The 18,743-nt window shown below is 42.2% G+C and overlaps 2 protein-coding genes across 7 annotated transcripts in view; both read left to right on the forward strand.

Moving 5' to 3' along the window:
* Nucleotides 1-18,743, forward strand: part of RP1 (RP1 axonemal microtubule associated) — a 276,632-nt gene that overhangs the window by 125,853 nt on the left and 132,036 nt on the right. For all 5 annotated transcript variants that reach the window (XM_072998928.2, XM_072998925.2, XM_078393749.1 and 2 more), the window contains 4 exons: nt 2,423-2,577; nt 7,067-7,125; nt 12,391-12,435; nt 17,001-17,164. In XM_072998928.2, the coding sequence (XP_072855029.2) occupies nt 2,423-2,577; nt 7,067-7,125; nt 12,391-12,435; nt 17,001-17,164 (423 nt within the window). The remainder of the gene's footprint in view (nt 1-2,422; nt 2,578-7,066; nt 7,126-12,390; nt 12,436-17,000; nt 17,165-18,743) is intronic.
* The window catches only part of LOC144589330 (uncharacterized), a 146,300-nt gene that overhangs the window by 105,655 nt on the left and 21,902 nt on the right, over nt 1-18,743 (forward strand). The gene's annotated exons all lie outside the window — the stretch shown is intronic.

Genomic DNA, 18,743 nt, shown 5'->3' on the forward strand with positions numbered 1-18,743 from the left:
TTACCAGAACATTGATTAAATCCTTTTATATATATTGTTCAAGGATTTCAGGAATTGTTTCTGAAGAGAGAATATTAGTACCAGGACAAGCGGTATCTGGCAGCAATTTTTGACTCCTAAAGATTCCCCACTGTCCCAAGGCTCCCAAAAGTTTCCCTGGGGCAAAAGGAAACACTAGGAAACTGAAAGAAAGGGACAGAATCCATTCAATGAGTAAAATTAATTATTTCTAGCACTGGACCCAGTTCGCAGCAGCACAACGTTATGCAAAAGGATTTTGTCCTTAGCATTAAACCAGAATTAAACATGGAAAGAGCTGGCGTGATAGTGTAGGAAGCTGGAACTGTGGCCTTGTAGGGCGACAGCCAGTCTTGGGCAAGCTACACAGTCCCATAGTGCCACCTAAAATGAAGTGGGAGGAATGGTACTTCATTTCTGAGCATTCTGCACCCGGAAAGCCATAGAAATGGTCTCTAAAAGTCTGAATCAATGTAGCAGCAAGTAATTGTTCAGTTAAATGTGGAAGAATAAAATATGAACCCAGTGATCTTGGTTGACTCTCAGCTTCTATGGCTTCCACAGTGAATTATTCCTCATCCTCACTGACCTAGTCTTCAGGGAACTGCCTTAAGTTGAGTTAGACCATTGGTCCATTTAACCCAGTGCTATTGACACTAATTACCACCAGCTCTCCAGGGTTTTAGGCTGGAGTCTTTCCTAACACTGTAAATTGAATCTGAAAATGTCAGCATGCAAAGCACGTACTTGTATCCTTTCTTATTAACAAATTTTGATTCATCTTCTTCACTGGATACCTTTGCTCATGCTCTCATACAGCTCATCTGAGTTTCTCAGAAGAGAACATGTGCTGGATTATTGAGAAAGCCAGAGTTCCAGAAAAACATCTACTTCTGCTTCATTGACTACGCAAAAGCCTTTGACTGTGTGGACCACAGCAAACTATCGCAAGTTCTTAAATAAATGGGAGTGCCTGACCACTTTATCTGTCTCCTGAGAAATCTATACGTGGGACAGGAAGCAACAGTTAGAACTGGATATGGAACAACTGATTGGTTCAGAATTGGGAAAGGAGTACGACAAGGCTGTATATTGTCCCCCGGCTTATTTAACTTATATGCAGAATACATCATACAAAAAGCATGACTGGATGAATCCCAAGCGAGAATTAAGATTGCTGGAAGAAATATCAATAACCTCAGATATGCAGATGATACCACTCTGATGGCAGAAAGTGAGGAGGAATTAAAGGACCTCTTAATGAGGGTGAAAGAGGAGAGTACAAAAAAATGGTCTGAAGCTCAACATCAAAAAAACTAAGATCATGGCCACAGGTCCCATCACTTCCTGGAAAATAGGAGGGGAAGATATGGAGGTAGTGACAGAGTTTACCTTCCTGGGCTCCATGATCACTGCAGATGGTGACAGCAGCCATGAAACTAAAAGATTTCTGCTTCCTGGGAGGAAAGTGATGGCAAACCTAGACATCACCTTGCTAACAAAGGCCCACATAGTCAAAGCTATCGTTTTTCCAGTAGCAATGTATGGAAGTGAGAGCTGGAGCATAAAGAAGGCTGGCCACTGAAGAATTGATGCTTTTGAATTGTGGTGCTGGTGGAGACTCTTGAGAGTCCCCTGGACTGCAAGGAGAATGAACCTATCCATTTTGAAGAAAATCAACCCTGGGTGCTCACTGGAAGGACAGATCCTAAAGCTGAGGCTCCAATACTTTGGCCATCTCATGAGAAAGGAAAACTCCCTAGAAAAGATGTTAGGAAAATGTGAGGGCAAGAGGAGAAGGGGATGACAGAGGACAAGATGTTTGGACAGTGTCATTGAAGCAACTAACATGAATTTGACCCAACTCCGGGAGGTAGTGGAAGACAGGAGGGCCTGGCAATCTCTGGTCCATGGGGTCATGAAGAGTTAGACATGACTTAAAGACTAAACAACAAAGAACAACAAAATTTTTGTCAGTTCCTTTTTTGTTAGAATTTGCAAAATTTGAAGTTTTTTTTAAAAATTATTAAAATTTGCAAAATTCAAATAAAGAGAAAAGTTAAGAGACAAATTTTCCTGTCCCTATTGTAAATTAATTTTCTGCCATAATCCTGGATAAGAATAATATTCTAACTCTCATATTATGTATCACAATTGAGATATTTAATGCCTCTTTGTTTACAAGATATATCAAGGTGTAAGGAAAATTACTAATACTTTACTAGTACATGCTAGTGTTTCCCTTATAGTAAGTGAATATGATTTCATTAGGTATTGAAAATTATTAATGATGCCAAATACCATTTAGGGTATAATCTTTCCACAATGAGTTTGTTGTAACATTCATCTATTACTATCTGCACTAACAATTATGTGTATATGGTGTCTATTTGTTATCTTCTAGGCTGACATGTTTGAAATACAAGCTGTGTCACTTGGAAATCTACAGAAAGTATTGTTGAGCTGCAAGGCTTATAGCACATCCCAGTATTGGTACTGTGAGAAAGTTATCATCAGAGATCCTGGAAAAAACTCAGAATATATTTTCATCTGTGAGAGGTTGTATTTAATAAAAAAAAATCCTCTTTTGAAAGTAACTTTCTAATTAGCACAGTATTTCCTTTCCTGACAGTCTTTTCTCTTTGGAGGTTTGCTTCTGTTATCTTTGACATAGTATGGTGTTCCAAGGCAAGGTCTTTATGAAGGCCTGTAAAAGATTTAGCAGTCAAGCTGGCTGATAAATTCTGGGACTTGTATTTTTTAAGGGGGGGGGGGTAACATCCAAATTCTGGTCTTCTCCCAGTTTGACTTTTGTTTGGGCAGAGAGATCAGTAGAGACTTAAGGTGTTTTGTGATATCTGAGTTGGTTCACAAATTGAAAGCAAACAAATTAACTCCAGCAAATTCCATTGCTCCTCATTAGGCTTCCAGGGGAATCCCAAGGGCACATTCTAAAGCTCCCAAGTGGTTCTTTCTTTGCTTCCTGCTTCCAGACACAAATGTTCAGCTTCTCCTCTTTTGTTCCTTTTCACAGAGGGAGAGATCATCCTTAGCTAAGATATATCTTAGTACTTCATTGTAAAGCATTCCCATGTCAATTAGGTAGCAATGTCTTCCTAGCAAAAGGCCTGGTTGAAATAATAAATTTCTTTTAGCTGTCAAAGAGGAAAGCCCACTGTTCTCTTCTCTATATAGTCACACAGCCATTGATCTTGAAAAGCTCATGCTGTGACAATCAGACATTTTTAGCACCTGAGGAATTCCCTTTTCTATTGATAAATCTTATCTGTAGAATATAATTTGGCCCAGTAATGTCCTGTTCTGCTGGGGTTTTTTTGTCCAGAATGAATGGCCCGAAACACAAAACTGAAAAAGAAACCTGGCTTAAATTAAAGCTAATTGACAAAAGTTTATTTGAGTTATTCATACCCAAACAACCTGTAAAACATTAAAGAAAAAGGTAGACAACTGCTTTTCATTTAACCTATTTTCCTCTAGATAGCACCCTGAATAGACATAGTCACTGAGCTCCATTAAGCATCCCTCTTGTTAAGCCTTCCGTCCTGTCATTACTTGATCTTTACTTTTCTATCTTTATTTTTCCGTTTTACTTTTCCACTTTGATATTTACCTTTCAATCTTGAATGATACCATTATTGTTGTATTAAATTGGTGCTTTTAGTTGTTTTTATGCTATTTCTATTTTAAGCCGCCCAGAGTAGCCATTGTCTAATTCGGCGGGGTATAAATAAATAAATAAATAAATAAATAAATAAATAAATAAATAAATAAATAAATAAATAAATAAATCCCCTTGAGGGAAAGCATCTAGCTAGACTACCCCAAAGCTAGCCTTGAAGATATATGTCGATGGAGCAAAAATGAAGAACAATTTCTCACTAAATGAATATAAATGCATATTTAGAACAGGAACACTTCTACTGTTGCTTCTATTGCAAATTCTGATATATTCTAATGAAGCTGACCAAATCAATAGAAATATAAGCTTCTCACCCCACAACAGCTATATAGACATTCCAGAATATCACTCTTTTGATGTCTGTAAACGTGGTTGGTCTGCACACTTCTTCACTTTTTTGATGACTGCAAATCAGTCATTCCTCTGCTATCTACAAATGTAATATCCTGCTAAATTTGTTTCAGCGTTTAGTGTTCATGGGATAGTGTTCGTTCTACCTAAAGTACAGGAACGTTATCCCTACCGTGATATCAGTGGACTGTAAGTTAGCTGTGGAACAATGTTCCATTAATTTCATTGTGTAGAATAACACTGGATTTAGCCTGATAATTGTTTAGGGTGGAGGCATATATATTAAGGTCATAGATCAGTGGTGCCTAAACTTGAGTTCTCAGATGTTAGCGGATTACAACTCGTAGAGTCTCTAGACATTGACTATGCAAAATTTTGGAACTACTGCCTTAGAGAGGCCATATCACTCAGAGTGGATACTAAGGACCTAGATTAGAGATGAATATGAATACCCCCACACAGCTGGGGTTAATGAGGATCCAGCCCCCTGGGGCCAGACCATCCACTCATGCATCCACTGCCGGCAGGCTCCTGGCAGAAGGGGGGAAGACAAGTCTCCTTGCAAAGCTGACAAGTGGCTAGCCTACTGGGCACTCTGGAGTGACTGGAAGGAAGAGTGGAGCTGGTGGTAGTGGTAGTGTACATGTGAGTGGTCGGTCTAGCCCCAGGGGCTGGACCCTCATTAACTCCAGCTGTGTGGGGGTGCTCATATTCATATACAAATACCCCCATCTCTGACCTAGATGCATTACAGATCTACTTGTACCAAGCTGCTCTGTATTGGATGCATATGGAAAGTGTATTGAGATATATTTTCCCATTTTTTTCTGAAACAATGCCAGCCTTGTGTCACTATTCTAGCAGGAAGCCCTACAATGAAATGTGGGTAGCTTCGTATTTCAGTTTAAAGAGAGGTCAGGATCACTGTCATTCTCCATTGAGTCATATGACCTAGAAACTCTCAGAAATGGCCCGTTTTTGTAGGTCTTACTGGAATATGGAGAGACGGCCATTTTTTTTTAAAAAAAAGGGCAACACAAACCCAAAATGGAAGAGAAACTTCAAGGTAAAGATGAAAGAATGGTCATTTTATTTCTGGCTTTTGAAGCAGCTTTCTAAAGCATCACTGCTGTATTGAGGTTAACACAAAGCAGTCGGATCACCAGTGGTTTGCTTCTCATTATGAAAGAATAGATGGTAGAAATACAGTTCTACAGCTGGTAGAAATACAGAGTTTTCAGGACAACCCCACTTTACCTCTACCAAATAAGTTGGGCATAAATTGAGTTGTTAGTCTCAATTAGTGTAAGCTATAATTGCAAAACTAGTTTCACACAACCAACAAAAAGTATGCAAAATGACAATGACTGCCACTTTGTTTGTTAAGAACTGCAAGTGTCCTAAAAGTTATTTGTCTCTTTATTTCTTTTTCAACTATCCATGTTTGTTATCTCTGCGTGATTTGTTTCTCAGAGGGACACTAGCTCTGTGCAACTCATAGAGAGGTTGACCAGGAAAACAAAGCACTCCATGGCTCACTCTCACCTCGAGATGAGGAACCTCAAAGGATGTGAAAATTCCTGTTCAAAGTATCCAGTCCTTGCTAGGACTGGCTAAACCTATGAGAAAGAAGAAATCAAAGTATTCTTTGCCTTCCTTAGTGAATCAATGCAACTTATAAAAATATTGACTTACCAAGCACATATTGAATCTATAGGTTTCCTTTAGTTGGGACTAGCAGTTCAATCTAGCCCTTGTTGCTTCCTTTTCCTAGTTTTTCAGGGCAAGACATTACTTTTTCTTTTAAAGCAGGACCTCAAAATATAGTTATCCTTTTAGCTGCCTCAGACAATTTCTCTGACAGGCAGGTGGGGTATAAATAAAACAAACTAAAGAAAACAATTATTAACATGTCCTCTTCACCTTTTAACTCATGGAGAGTCAACATTTTACTTGCTTCTAGAGTGCTTGACTTCTGAAAATTTCAGATAAACATTTCTCTGTTTCACTCTATTTTTAGGAACTGAAGAGTTCTTTTTTTAAAAAAAAAAGTCCTGTAGTAAAAAATATGTGCATATATAATTATCAATCCTTCACAATGTCTAATGCACGAGTAATCAACCACTTCATATACATTTAATTAACTAGGTCCTTTCCTAGTGTGAAGCTGAGTATCTCTATCAAGGTGCTAAATCTTCTCATTTGCCTACCTAATGGCTCCCTTCTAAATCAAAAGGTGTAAAAGACTTGAATATTTTAACCTTGTCCCAGAAAGTGGCAGGTTTCAACAGCAATTCACTTGTTTCAATGTATTCTCAAAGGCTTTCACGGCCTGGATCCGATGGTTGTTGTGGGTTTTCTGGGCTGTTTGGCCGTGTTCTTAAGGTTTTTCTTCCTAACGTTTCAGCAGTCATCTTCAGAGGACAGGAGTCAGAACTCTGTCTGTGCTATGTTGCCGTTGAAGAACAAGGCCAAACAGTTCAGAAAACCCACAAAAAGCATCACTTGTTTCACTTGACATAAGCCTGGAAAATACCCCAAAATCCAGTCTGCATAAAAGTTGTATTTTGGCCTCATGTGGCTATCTAATAGCTGTGAACCATATTACCTCACTCTAGCTCATCTTTTCAGTCTGCCTGAGAAATATAACTTCAGACAACGGTGCGCATCCAAGATGATTTTTTTACATCTGGTGTAGCACATTTCAGCTCCTTGCTTTTGTACAATTGTTATTTATATTTCTGGCTGCATCAAGACCCTAATCTTGCCATAATGTAATTATTGCCCAAGTTTTCTGCAAATTAAAAGCTGTAGTGTGATGTTTCCATGTGTTAATACTTGATTACCTTATGCTAAAAGTTCTGTAGAAACTAGGAATACTTCTTAGCCTGTGCAATATATTTATTTTGAGAAACCATTCTAGTTAAACTAACATTAACTATGGATGTGACAACATTTATTTCATGTACTCTCTTCTTCCTTTTTTCCTCTTTTCAGATGGCTACCGTTTATATCTCAAGGCACACTTCATTCAGAAATAGAGCTCTTCCCTGAAGGTAAAGATATGACTAGAATGTGGAAACTGAAGTTGCAATCTATACTTACTAGAAGTAAGTCCCATTGAACACAGTGGGGCGTACTTCAGAGTGAAGCAAGAAAAGGTAAAGGTAAAGGTTCCCCTTGACAATTTTTTGTCCAGTCGTGTCCGACTCTAGGGGGCGGCACTCATCCCGCTCTTCAAGCCATAGAGCCAGCGTTTGTCCGAAGACAATCTTTCCGTGGTCACATGGCCAGTGTGATTTAGACACGGACGCTGTTTACCTTCCCACCGAGGTGGTACCTATTTATCTACTCGCATTTGCATGCTTTCGAACCGCTAGGTTGGCGGGAGCTGGGACAGGCGACGGGAGCTCACTCCGTCGCGTGGATTCGATCTTACGACTGCTTGGTCTTCTGACCCTGCAGCACAGGCTTCTGCGGTTCAGTTTGTGCTTATTTTGCACAAACTCTGGAGTTACACCAGTAGTTCCCAACCTTAGGTAACCCAGGTGTTTTTGGACTGCACTTCCAAGAAACCCCAGCCGACACAGCTGCTGGTGAAGGCTTCTGGTTGGGTACCACTGAGTTATATGGACAGCCTGACTTTATGCATTCATCTTTGGAGTGGCACATTATCTTGGCAAATGTGTGTTTTGACTTTTAGTGAAAATAAGGGGACAAGTAGTTGTTATATTTCCTGCAGAAAATGAATCAGAATATTTCTGGTCTGTGTCAGTTTCACATGTGTTCAATCATGAACTTGTCCCATCCTGTATTCTATGTTTTTTATGCCACATGAATGTAAGAGACAGGCTGAGTTAAATGAGTTGACTAAGGCCTATCTAGTCTAGCATTGTGTTCTCATAGTGGCTACCACCTATCTACATGAAGACCACCAGAAAAGCAGAAAAGATCCCACCTGCCTGTGTCTATAGAAACTAGTATTCAAGTGTATGCTGCTTTTGACATTAACAGAGGTGGTGTGTGGATATCATGAGTTTAAAGGGATGACCAAAGAAGAATGTTTTGGAAACACGTTATTTAATTTTCAGTGAGAAGTTGCTCTAATATCTTCTCTGGAAGAGGTAGTTTGTATTACTTCAGGAGAAATGATACGATGCCCTGCCTACTTCATCCCTGATCTCCCAACTCATGATGGTTCATGTCAGAGATTGGAAAAGTTACTTTTTTGGCCAGCATGTCCATTGGCTGTGTTGGAATTCTGGGAGTTGTGGTTGAAACATGTAACTTTTTTCTCATTGTATCAGCCATGCTTGACTTCTTTCCCTTCCTGTACAACTCCACACATGCTGTTGCATTGCACAGAGGTGCTATAGCAACAGTAGGGAGACGGACAGTGGGAGAGGAGTACCAATGATCTATGAGTGGATTATGAGGCCTTGGTGCTAGTTCTGATGAAATCCAAAGCTCCATCCTCTACCGTGAGATCATGGCAGAGATCAGAGGAGAGAGTCCTTTTATTTGCTGTCATAAAAGAACCTTCTTTCAGAGGTAATGAAAAGAGCCTCGTGGCGCAGTGGTTAAAACGCTGTACTGCAGCTAAAACTGTGCTCACGACCTGGGGTTCAAATCCCAGGTAGCCGGCTCAAGGTTGACTCAGCCTTCCATCCTTCCGAGGTCGGTAAAATGAGTACCCAGCTTGCTGGGGGGGCAATGTGTAGCCTGTATAATTAAAAATGTAAACCGCCCGGAGAGTGCTTGTAGCGCTATGGGGCGGTATATAAGTCCAATAAATAAATAAATAAATAAATAAAGAGCTTTATTTATTTATTTATTTATTTATTTTATTTATATCCCGCCTATCTAGTCGCGAGGACTACTCTAGGCGGCTTACAGCAACGTTAAAATACAATAAAAATAAATAACCAATACAAAAACAGGTAAAAAAGAAAAAAAAAAAAAAAGACAATAAAGAGATAAGAAAATCAAAAAATAGTTTTATGAGAAGGCCTGCCGAAACATCCAGGTCTTTAATAGATTCTTGAAAGTGCCCAGCGAGGGAGCTCCGCGAATGTCAGGAGGTAAGTTATTCCACAGGCGAGGAGCCACCGCCGAGAAGGCCCTATTTCTTGTTTTCTCTTTCCGGGCCTCCCTCGGGGTTAGGCTCCTCAGCCTCACCTCCTGGCTCGCCCGTGTGACCCGGGTAGAACTTGGTGGGAGTAGGCGTTCCGCCAAGTATCGAGGCCCTAAACCGTTTAGGGCTTTATACGTAAGCATTAGCACTTTGAAGTCGATGCGGAACCTGATGGGCAGCCAATGCAATGCGGCCAGAGTGGGCGAAATATGTTGGAATTTTTTCACTCCACTAAGTAATCTGGCCGCCGCATTCTGCACCACCTGTAATTTCCGCAGCAGCCTCAAAGGAAGCCCCACGTAGAGCGCATTACAGCGGTCTAATCTTGAGATTACGAGCGCATGTACTAAGGTGGTGAGCGCCCCCACTTCCAGGTAGGGCCGCAGCTGGGCTATCCGCCTAAGGTGAAAAAAGGCGGTGCGGACCACCGATGCCACCTGTGACTCCATGGAGAGCACCGGGTCCAGATGGATCCCCAAGCTGCGTACCCCATCCCTAGCAGGGAGAGTCACCCCCCCAAAAGAGAGGGAGCTACCCAAATCCCCGACTGTGGGGGGGCCCACCCTCAGCACTTCCGTCTTGTCCGGGTTCAGCCTGAGCCCGTTCTCCTGCATCCATTCCAGTATAGTCCCCAGGCAGCGCTGGAGGCACAGGACGGCTTCTCCTGCGGTTGGCAAAAAGGAGATGTAGAGCTGCGTGTCGTCCGCATACTGGTGGCACGAAGCTCCACACCCCCTGATGACCCCACCCAGCGGCCTCATATAGATGTTAAATAGCATTGGGGAGATAATCGACCCCTGTGGAACCCCACAATTGAGGCTCCACGGGGCCGAGACCCTCTCCCCAAGCTGGACTCTCTGGGGACGGTCCTCCAAGAAGGAACGGAGCCAGGACAATGCCAGGCCACCTATTCCCAACTCGGAGAGCCTCCCCAGGAGGATACCGTGGTCAATGGTATCAAAGGCCGCTGAGATGTCGAGGAGGACCAACAGGGACACTTTACCCCTGTCGGCCTCCCTCAGTAGGTCATCACACAGGGCGACCAAAGCCGTTTCTGTGCCGTGGCGCGGCCTGAAGCCCGACTGGAATGGATCCAGGGCATCTGTTTCTTCCAAGAGCGCCTGAAGCTGATCGGCCACCACCCTCTCGACTACCTTGCTAAGGAAGGAAACATTGGCGACGGGCCTGTAGTTGCCAATTTCGTCCGCCGCCAAACTAGGTTTCTTCCTAATGGGCCTAATGAGTGTGTCCTTCAGGGCAGATGGAAATCTGCCCTCAAGGAGAGACCCATTTATAATAGCCGTGGCCCACTCCGTTGTTAACGGCCTGGCCGCTTTGATTAGCCAGGCCGGGCAAGGGTCCAAAGAGGAGGTGGTGGCACGACAGCGATCAAGCGCCCTGGAGACAGTATCAGACGTAACAGGCTGAAAGGTGTCCAAAATCACCGGGCAAGACGGAGCGCTGGACATCTCAGCTCGACTCACTGTACTCAAAAAAGGAGAGAGGTCCCGGCGGATGGCCTCCACTTTTGATTTAAAAAATGCTGCAAATTGGTCCGGCGAAAAACTAGGGGGAGGCCCATCACCCGGACCAACTCCGGAAAGGTCGCGTACTATACGGAATAACTCCGCCTGCTGGTTGGACGCCTCGCTTATCCGGTTAGCGAGGTATAATCTACTAGCAGCCTTTACCTTAGCAAGATAAAGGTTAGTAGCGACCCTGACAGCTATCCTATTAAAATCCGTCGGGGCCCCTCTCCACCTGCGCTCTAGCCGTCTCCTGACCCGCTTCCTCGCCCGGAGGTCCCGGTTAAACCAGGGTGCCGGGCGGTCTCTGCGCCGGAGAGGGCGTTTAGGTGCGATCATGTCAGCAGCCCTAGTCGCGGCAGCAAACCAGCCGTCCACCAGAGCCTCGACAGGAGCGCCAGCCAGGTCAGCCATAACACCTCTCATGGCATCCTGGAATCCAACAGGATCCAGTAGCCTTCGAGGGCGGACCATAACAATAGATCCCTGCTCCCTGCAGGGGGGGAGAGCCATTTTAATGGTACACTTTATTAGGTGGTGATCCGACCATGACAAGGGTACCGACTCAAGGTCAGTCACCATCGGACCACTCTCGCTCCCATTGGTAGAAAAAACCAGGTCGAGTGTATGACCCCCCACGTGAGTGGGACCGTTGACATGTTGGGACATGTTCAAGAAGGCCATGGTCTCCAAGAACTCAAGAGCTGGACCAGATGTCTCCGCCCCCGCGCGCACGTTGAAATCCCCCAGCACCAATAGGTTCGGGGAACCCAACAGTGTCGCGGAGACGAAGTCCACCAGCTCCGGTAGGGAGGTGGCTGGGTCGCGGGGAGCACGGTAGCCCAGCAAGATCCCAATACCGTCCCTGGCCCCGACAGACACGTGGAGGGCCTCAAGACCCGGCTTTATCACCGAGGAGCGCCTAGTGACCTCCAAGCTGGACTTATGGACAATGGCTACTCCCCCCCCGACCCTCCAGTCTGCCCTGGTGTTGGACAGCATAACCGGGCGGACAGATGAGAGCTAGAGGGGGACCCCCCTCTCCGCCGATCCAAGTTTCGGTTATGCAAGCCAGGTCTGTATCCTCCTCCAGAATAAGGTCTTGAATTACCTGGGCCTTATTGGATACAGACCTGGCATTCAACAACACCAGGCGTAGAGTGGAAGGTAGGCTGGTCTGGCTACCTCGATACTGGAGGCTGGTCTCCGTCTCAGAACAAGGAACAGCCTTTAAACATCTGTCCCTAGTTCTTCTAACACGAGCAGGGACGGAGCCAACGCCATATTTCCCCCTACCCGTAATCACAGAAATATTCTGGGGCCCCTCGCTGGGACGGCAGGCCTTCCAAACCATATCAAAAAAAAAAAAAAAAAAAAAAAAAAAACAGGACAGGTAAGTGCAAACAATCAAATTAACCCAAAATAAATTACATATACAATTATAAAATATACAAAAGTAATCTAACAGAAAAAAAAAAAATAAGAACACAATAATAAATGCCTTTCCATAATAAATGCCTTGTTCATGACAGAAAAGCATTTATTTTCCTCTGCAGAAGCAGAAGAGTTAATATCATTAGGAACACCTCCTCCCTCCTTCCACTTTTCATTGTAACCTGACAACTCTATTATTAACTGCGCTTCTATTTTATTTTTGGCAGAAATGCAAATAAATCATCAGCTGAAAATGCAAGAGGATGAAAATGGTAAATTATTCTACTGCTTTCTATCTTTTAATCAAGACCAATGCTGAGCTGAAATGGGAGTGCTTTCTGTGCATACTTCTGTCCTTTTGAAGAGTCTAACAGTTTCAGGGACTGCAAATAGGGGTGAAAATATTCATAACGCCACTTCCCTCCCCAGGGATGTGCATATCTAGGAAGTTTACATGAGCAAATTCTCCCTTTTTTCTACCTCCATTTCTGGTCCAAACTCACTTCTGGTCGTGTGTGTGTGTGTGTGTGTGTGTGTGTGTGTGTGTGTGTGTGTGTGTGTGTGTGTGTGTGTGTGTGTGTGTGTGTGTGTGTGTGTGTGTGTGTGTGTGTGTGTGTGTGTGTGTGTAATGAGCTGAAATACATTCTTTTTTCCTGTGGACATACATTTTTTTGAAAGTGTACAGATTCTGTGCATATATCTCACACCACACAAATTGCCTATACATATTCTCCCACTACCCTCTTGATTAAAACACATTGGGTTTTGAGCACATTTGAATGTGTGCATTTTCCCATATACAATTCTTGAAAATGTGTATTTTGTTGGGTGTACCTTCAGTCAGTAAAGTGTACTAGAGCAGATACCTTGCACATTGATATTTTGAGCTATACCTTTTCAGGAGGAGAGTAGTGCTTTATGCACCCAGTCAAAATTTGTTCCTAACTACTATAGCATCCAGATTTGGATGGCTATACAAATAAAGCCAATACTGAGTAAGGACAATGCTTCCTGTTTGTACTTTGTGACATTGTTGCATTGATGAGATAACCCCAGATTGGCTGGGATCCCATTACCTGGCAGCTGAGGAAATACAAGTGGTGTGAGGCAGCAGATGGTGAAGGTAATCAGCCCTGCATGAGTGGTGGAAAATAATGAGTTAAGATTAATCATGGTTCAGAGGGTTAGAAGGTGGGATGAATTAGTATGAAAGAAGAGAAGGAATGAGTAATTTGGTCCATTCGGGATTCTTGAACCATGCATGGTTAATGAAGTATTATTCCTGCCCTTGTACTAAACGGAATAGCATTTAAGACACTGTCAAGAGAACATTTTGAACATGTTTATATCTCAAATCCATGTACTTTTGATACGAGAGGAGCCTGACAAATTATGAATTATAGGCCAGAATCCTACTGCTGTTCATGTACTCTAAGTTTTGCATTGCTTGCTGTGATTAATTTAAGAGGTGCCAGGGTGCATCTTGGTTGCTTTCCTGGTTGTACACCTGACTGCAGAACTGAGGTGTACTCTAGCACCTCACCAATTAGCCATAATTATTTGCAGCATGTTACACAAATCTTACACAAATTCGATAGGACTTGGGCCATAATATATATTTGCATTGGAAAACATAATTTTGAACAACTAGTTTTGTCCTCAATATTTGTGTTTTTCCTTTCTTTTTTTCAGCAGAAATGTTATTCCTCTGTAAGAGGTCTTACCTTTTTTATAGATCGTATTGGCTGGTTTAGGCTAGATACTTGCCCTCATTCAGGAATACAGTTGCCTTACATCTATACTTGTCTCTTTGTACTCACTACTTCATATACAAAAGACCTGCATATGTGGGGGTGCCATTCCCAAGGTTGCTAAGCTGTTGGCTTAATCTACAGTAGAGGGCAAACGCTCCTGGATGACGTCACAGCTGCTTCTGAGGGGCATTGCTGCCCACCATTCTTTTTTCTCATAGGGGATAGAAAGCTTGCTTAATTGCCTTTCCTTGGGCCAATCATAATGTCATTATGTAACCATTGTCCTATCTGAACTCTGTAACCTAGCTGTATACTGTCCACTATCTGTGAGCTTGTAAGGTTAATAAAAGCACAGTCCTCCTGGGGACAGGGCAGAATTCATTGGGAACCCATTCAGTGTTATTCTGTCTCCTCTAGTAGTCGCCCACCAGGAGCACTGCTGGCAGACATCCCTGTGTGTGGCTTACTTCTTTAACTTCTATCTCTAAGAGACTATTTGCTATCCTAATTATCTGGTGATCATCACAAAGCACATCAGTCTGCTCATTTTGTGACTCCAACATGCATACTCAGATTTTCTGTATCATATTTCAATATACACCTACAGGCAAGCACTTAAATGCATGGATGAATGATTCTGTTAGGGTTATATCTCCTCAGTGTCATTGTTCTTATGACAATGGAATGGATGGAAGAAAGCTTCATTTCTCTTTCACACTCCATCTCTCCATCCCCCCAGTGCTAAATACCACTAAATTCTAGGGCTGAAATATATACAGACAATATGTCATGAGAAGCCATATGATTATCAGTAGGAGCTTTTATCTCCTACCCTATCAGGCAAAATAGCTTCCTTTGTTTGGTGGTTGATTTTGGGATTTAAGCATGGCATTGTCTACAAGCTTCATTTCTCAGATTAAGATCTACTATGTTCTAGAAGCATGTATGAAATGCTATTTTTTCAGGGCATCTTGTAATGTCTCCCTCTGGTCCAGCAGCATTTCAAAACATGGTCTTTTTTGTTGCAGAGCTGGATCAGTTAATTTTTGGACTGCAGCTCCCAGAATCCCTCAGACAATGGGCATGCTGGTTGGGGGGGATTCTGGTAACTGAAGTAGACAAAGTAACTTTCCCAAGGTCTGAAAGGGATAGTTACTGGCCCCTTTCCCCATTATTGGTATAGTTTCTAGAGCTGCAAGACAAGGGAATTCTTGACAAAGTGTTGAAAGGACAAGTGAGAGAAAACATATAAGAAGGAAATACTTAGGCAGCAGCTACCTGTCAGAAAACTGAAGGCCTATCTAAACACTATCAATAATCTGTCATTAGTAGAGGTAATTCCTTAAGAGTTTATTTTGTGTGATTGTTACAGCAGGAACTTTTCTCATTTCTTATAGTTTCCAAAGGGTAAAGGCTTATCTAAATGGAGCATTTGCACTTCTTTAAGTTCTTCTTCAGGCTGAGATCTTACCCAAAAGTGTCCCAGCATCTACTACATTTTTCTCGTCTTAATGTGTACAACTTCTTTCTTCCTGTTTCCTAGACTTTTTATATCTCTTTAATTCCCTGGGTTAAATTTTGTTTCTGTTTGTTCACTTTTTGGGGACAGAATTTTCCCTTTGCAGTAACCACAGATCTAATGAGCAGACGCTGATTAGCAGAACTAGTTTGATCTAATTAATCAACTCCTTGATTAATTCCTCCTTTCAAGGAAAATACAAAGTACAACCATAACAGCACGTTTGGGGAGCTGCAAACTGATGTTGTGGAGCTGGTGTCTGTGAATTGCTTCTTTTCCCCTGCTTTAGAAAATGATGACATTTTAAATGATTGCACTAGCCCACCTGCCTGCCTCCAAAATGGGGGACGTTGCATTATGCCGGCAAAAGTGAGATCTAGAAGCAGAAAACATATGCAGCAAATGTAATTTTTGCTCAAGAAAATGGGAATAATTTGCCTTTGTGCCTCCCATGGGGGTGAGATTGGTATATGGTGCTTCTTTAATTGCATTAAATACTATTTAAAAGGTGAAGTTGGAAGAGGGGATTGTGAGAAGCAGAAGAGACTCCAGAAGTCTAATATTGGAACCACACTGGATTTTCATTTCCGTTACCTCATTCCATTTACCCTGCGGTTAAAAGGAATCATTTTGCATTAGCAAATTCCAGAATATCCCATAAACAACAATCAGAGTGGTACAAATGTCCCATCTGGATAAGCCCTAATTTCCTTAGTTTCAGTTTTGGTCTTCGTAAGGATGTCACATCTCTTGAGCACGAACATGATTTTGGTTCTAGGACTGGCAAGTTTCAGGGTGTTCTCAGAAACTGTGCACTGGACTGTTTCTGTTTTCCACCAGTTGCACCCTATATCACTGGTTAGAAACTATAACTCATTTTCTTCAGTCCACCTCAGAGCAGCTCACAATTTAAAATTAATAAACCAATGTAAGCTTCCCAGTCCATATTCTAATTAATTGAAAGCAATTAACTTAAGAACTTCTGGAGAGCTTGACGGTTTAGGTATCTGGTTGGAGAGCTGGAGGCTGGGCATTTGATTCCTCACTGTGCATTCTTGACAGGGGCTGGACTTGATGATCCATAGGGTCCCTTCTGGCCCTGCAGTTCTAAGATTATTTATTAAGTAATAATTATGGTTTTCTCATATACATGAAACTATGTGTTATTTAAAATGTAACACCCATTTTAATGTGGCTTCCCAATTTTCTGTATAACGGGAACTACGTCTAAGTAAATGTGCTTAAGAATGCCGCTTGAAGTGATAACTGAAGAAATGTACATCTCAGTCAGGAATCTCATGTACTCTAGGCCCCGTTTCCCCTTCAGCATTGATTCCTATTTATAGCAAACGTCAGTCTTCAGCATTTTCCCATCCATCCATCTCTTCCACGAGCACCACCTTCCTTTTTCAAGTGAGTAGCAGCAGCAGCTGCTCCCTGGGCTGTCTGATGCATTGTTTGCGGCAAATGGGGGTATACGCCATTCTCAGGCTGTACTACAGTAGCGATTGAAGTAAAACCACTCTGTCAGCAGCTCTCATTTTCACTTTGTTTTTACCTGCAGGAGAAGATTGGAAAGTGACTTTAGTCACCGGATCTTTTGAAACGGCTGGCACGACAGCAACTGTGTCCCTTTATGTATATGGAGAAAACAAGGTTTGGGGTCCTCTGGTGCTGGGATCTGGGAACCACCAGCAATTTAGTCCCAAGAGCACAGATTCATTCAAGGTACAATGCTTTTTAAAAAATGGACAAAGGAAAGAGAGAAAAAGGATTTGCTTATTCCAGACAGGTTTATGCAAGGTGAAGAAGTGACAGGTACTTAGAGTGAGTTCATTGTAATGGTTTTCATTCCCCATTTCATTTTCTGAATTGCTCTACAATATGCATCCCTGAGAGAATAGGGTAATTGTATATTTATGGCAGTAATCAACTTAGCAGTGCATTACTAAGATTACTGTCTTAGATGATTTCATTCCAGGAAGACTGTTAGCCAATTTTGGATATCTGTTTTCCTGTTCCTTTCTACAGCACTACACACATTGCTGTTTTATGACATCAGACGAAGTCCTAAGTATACATAGACATTGGTGTGGTGGAGCTGGGGCTCAGAAGGTTGAAGCACTGGAACCTTCTGATTCACAGAGCTTATGGCATCATCTGCCACCAACATCACCCTGCCAAGGCTTCCCTGTTCTTTCTGAGCTCATCTGCAGTCATCATAGTAGGTGGGGAAAAAAGCGATCTTCCCAGGAACAGTATATAATTGCAACCTATCCTTGGTCTAATGTCGAGTATTTGAAATGTGAATGGGCAATTAAGATACAGTACATTAATACTACAATCTGTTCCTCATTTGTTACTGTGGACTGATCCAGTGTCCTATCTGTCTGCATTCTTGGACTCTCTTTATTCAGAATGACAAACTGTATGAGTACTCAGTACTTATTAGCTATAGGGACTATCATGATGTGCCTCTGCTCTTCAAAATTTACTCCTGTTCAACTGCACATAGGGTTCACTAGACAGGAAACTGATTTCATATCTAGAAATTTCATATTCCTACAGAGGAAAACTTGTGTTTATATATATATGGATATGATGAGTACTCACACAATTTGTCATTCTCAGTGATTTTGCAAATCTTATCATACTAAGATTTCCTGCCAAGACTTCCTTCTGGACCATTTGGTCATTTCTCAGCTTCCTATGATGATGAGATCCTGATCTTGTTTTCCCCTTCATTCATTTCATTTTTTACTTGTTCTGCATAGAAAACAGCCATATTCTGGCAGCTTAATGTCTCTTCTGTTGAATCCTGTGCAGGGAAGATACTAGTTGGCATAAGAATTGTAACAGTCCTGCATGGTTTGGTATTTTTCCTGAATCCTATGCAAGTAAAATTCCTTTCTGTGGTGGCATTTCTTCCTTGGGGAAAAAAAAGATCACAAAACATTTGAGAATCTTTTGATATTTTCTATGCAATTTCTTGGGTGGGGGAGGAATCTTGCACATAAAAATCTTACTGCAAGAAGAGGGATTTTTCTCCTCACTTTCTCTCCAAGAGTGAAAGGCTGAGATATACAAATCTGCTGTTTATTCTAATGCAAAGTTGTCTCAGTCTACATTTGGAAAAAGTCATTGTGTTTCATAAGTAGCTAATAGGGAAATAACATGTCTTTGTCTGCAGTTTTGTTTCCATGTGCCAGACACATTGCAATGAAAGACTGGCTTGCCTTGAGGGATAATGATGTAAGAGGAGAAAATCCGTTATTGCATTAATGTGTGATCTGAGCCAAGCGCTGTA

This window comes from Pogona vitticeps, chromosome 4, assembly GCF_051106095.1.
Source record: "Pogona vitticeps strain Pit_001003342236 chromosome 4, PviZW2.1, whole genome shotgun sequence".
Lineage (NCBI taxonomy): Eukaryota > Metazoa > Chordata > Lepidosauria > Squamata > Agamidae > Pogona > Pogona vitticeps.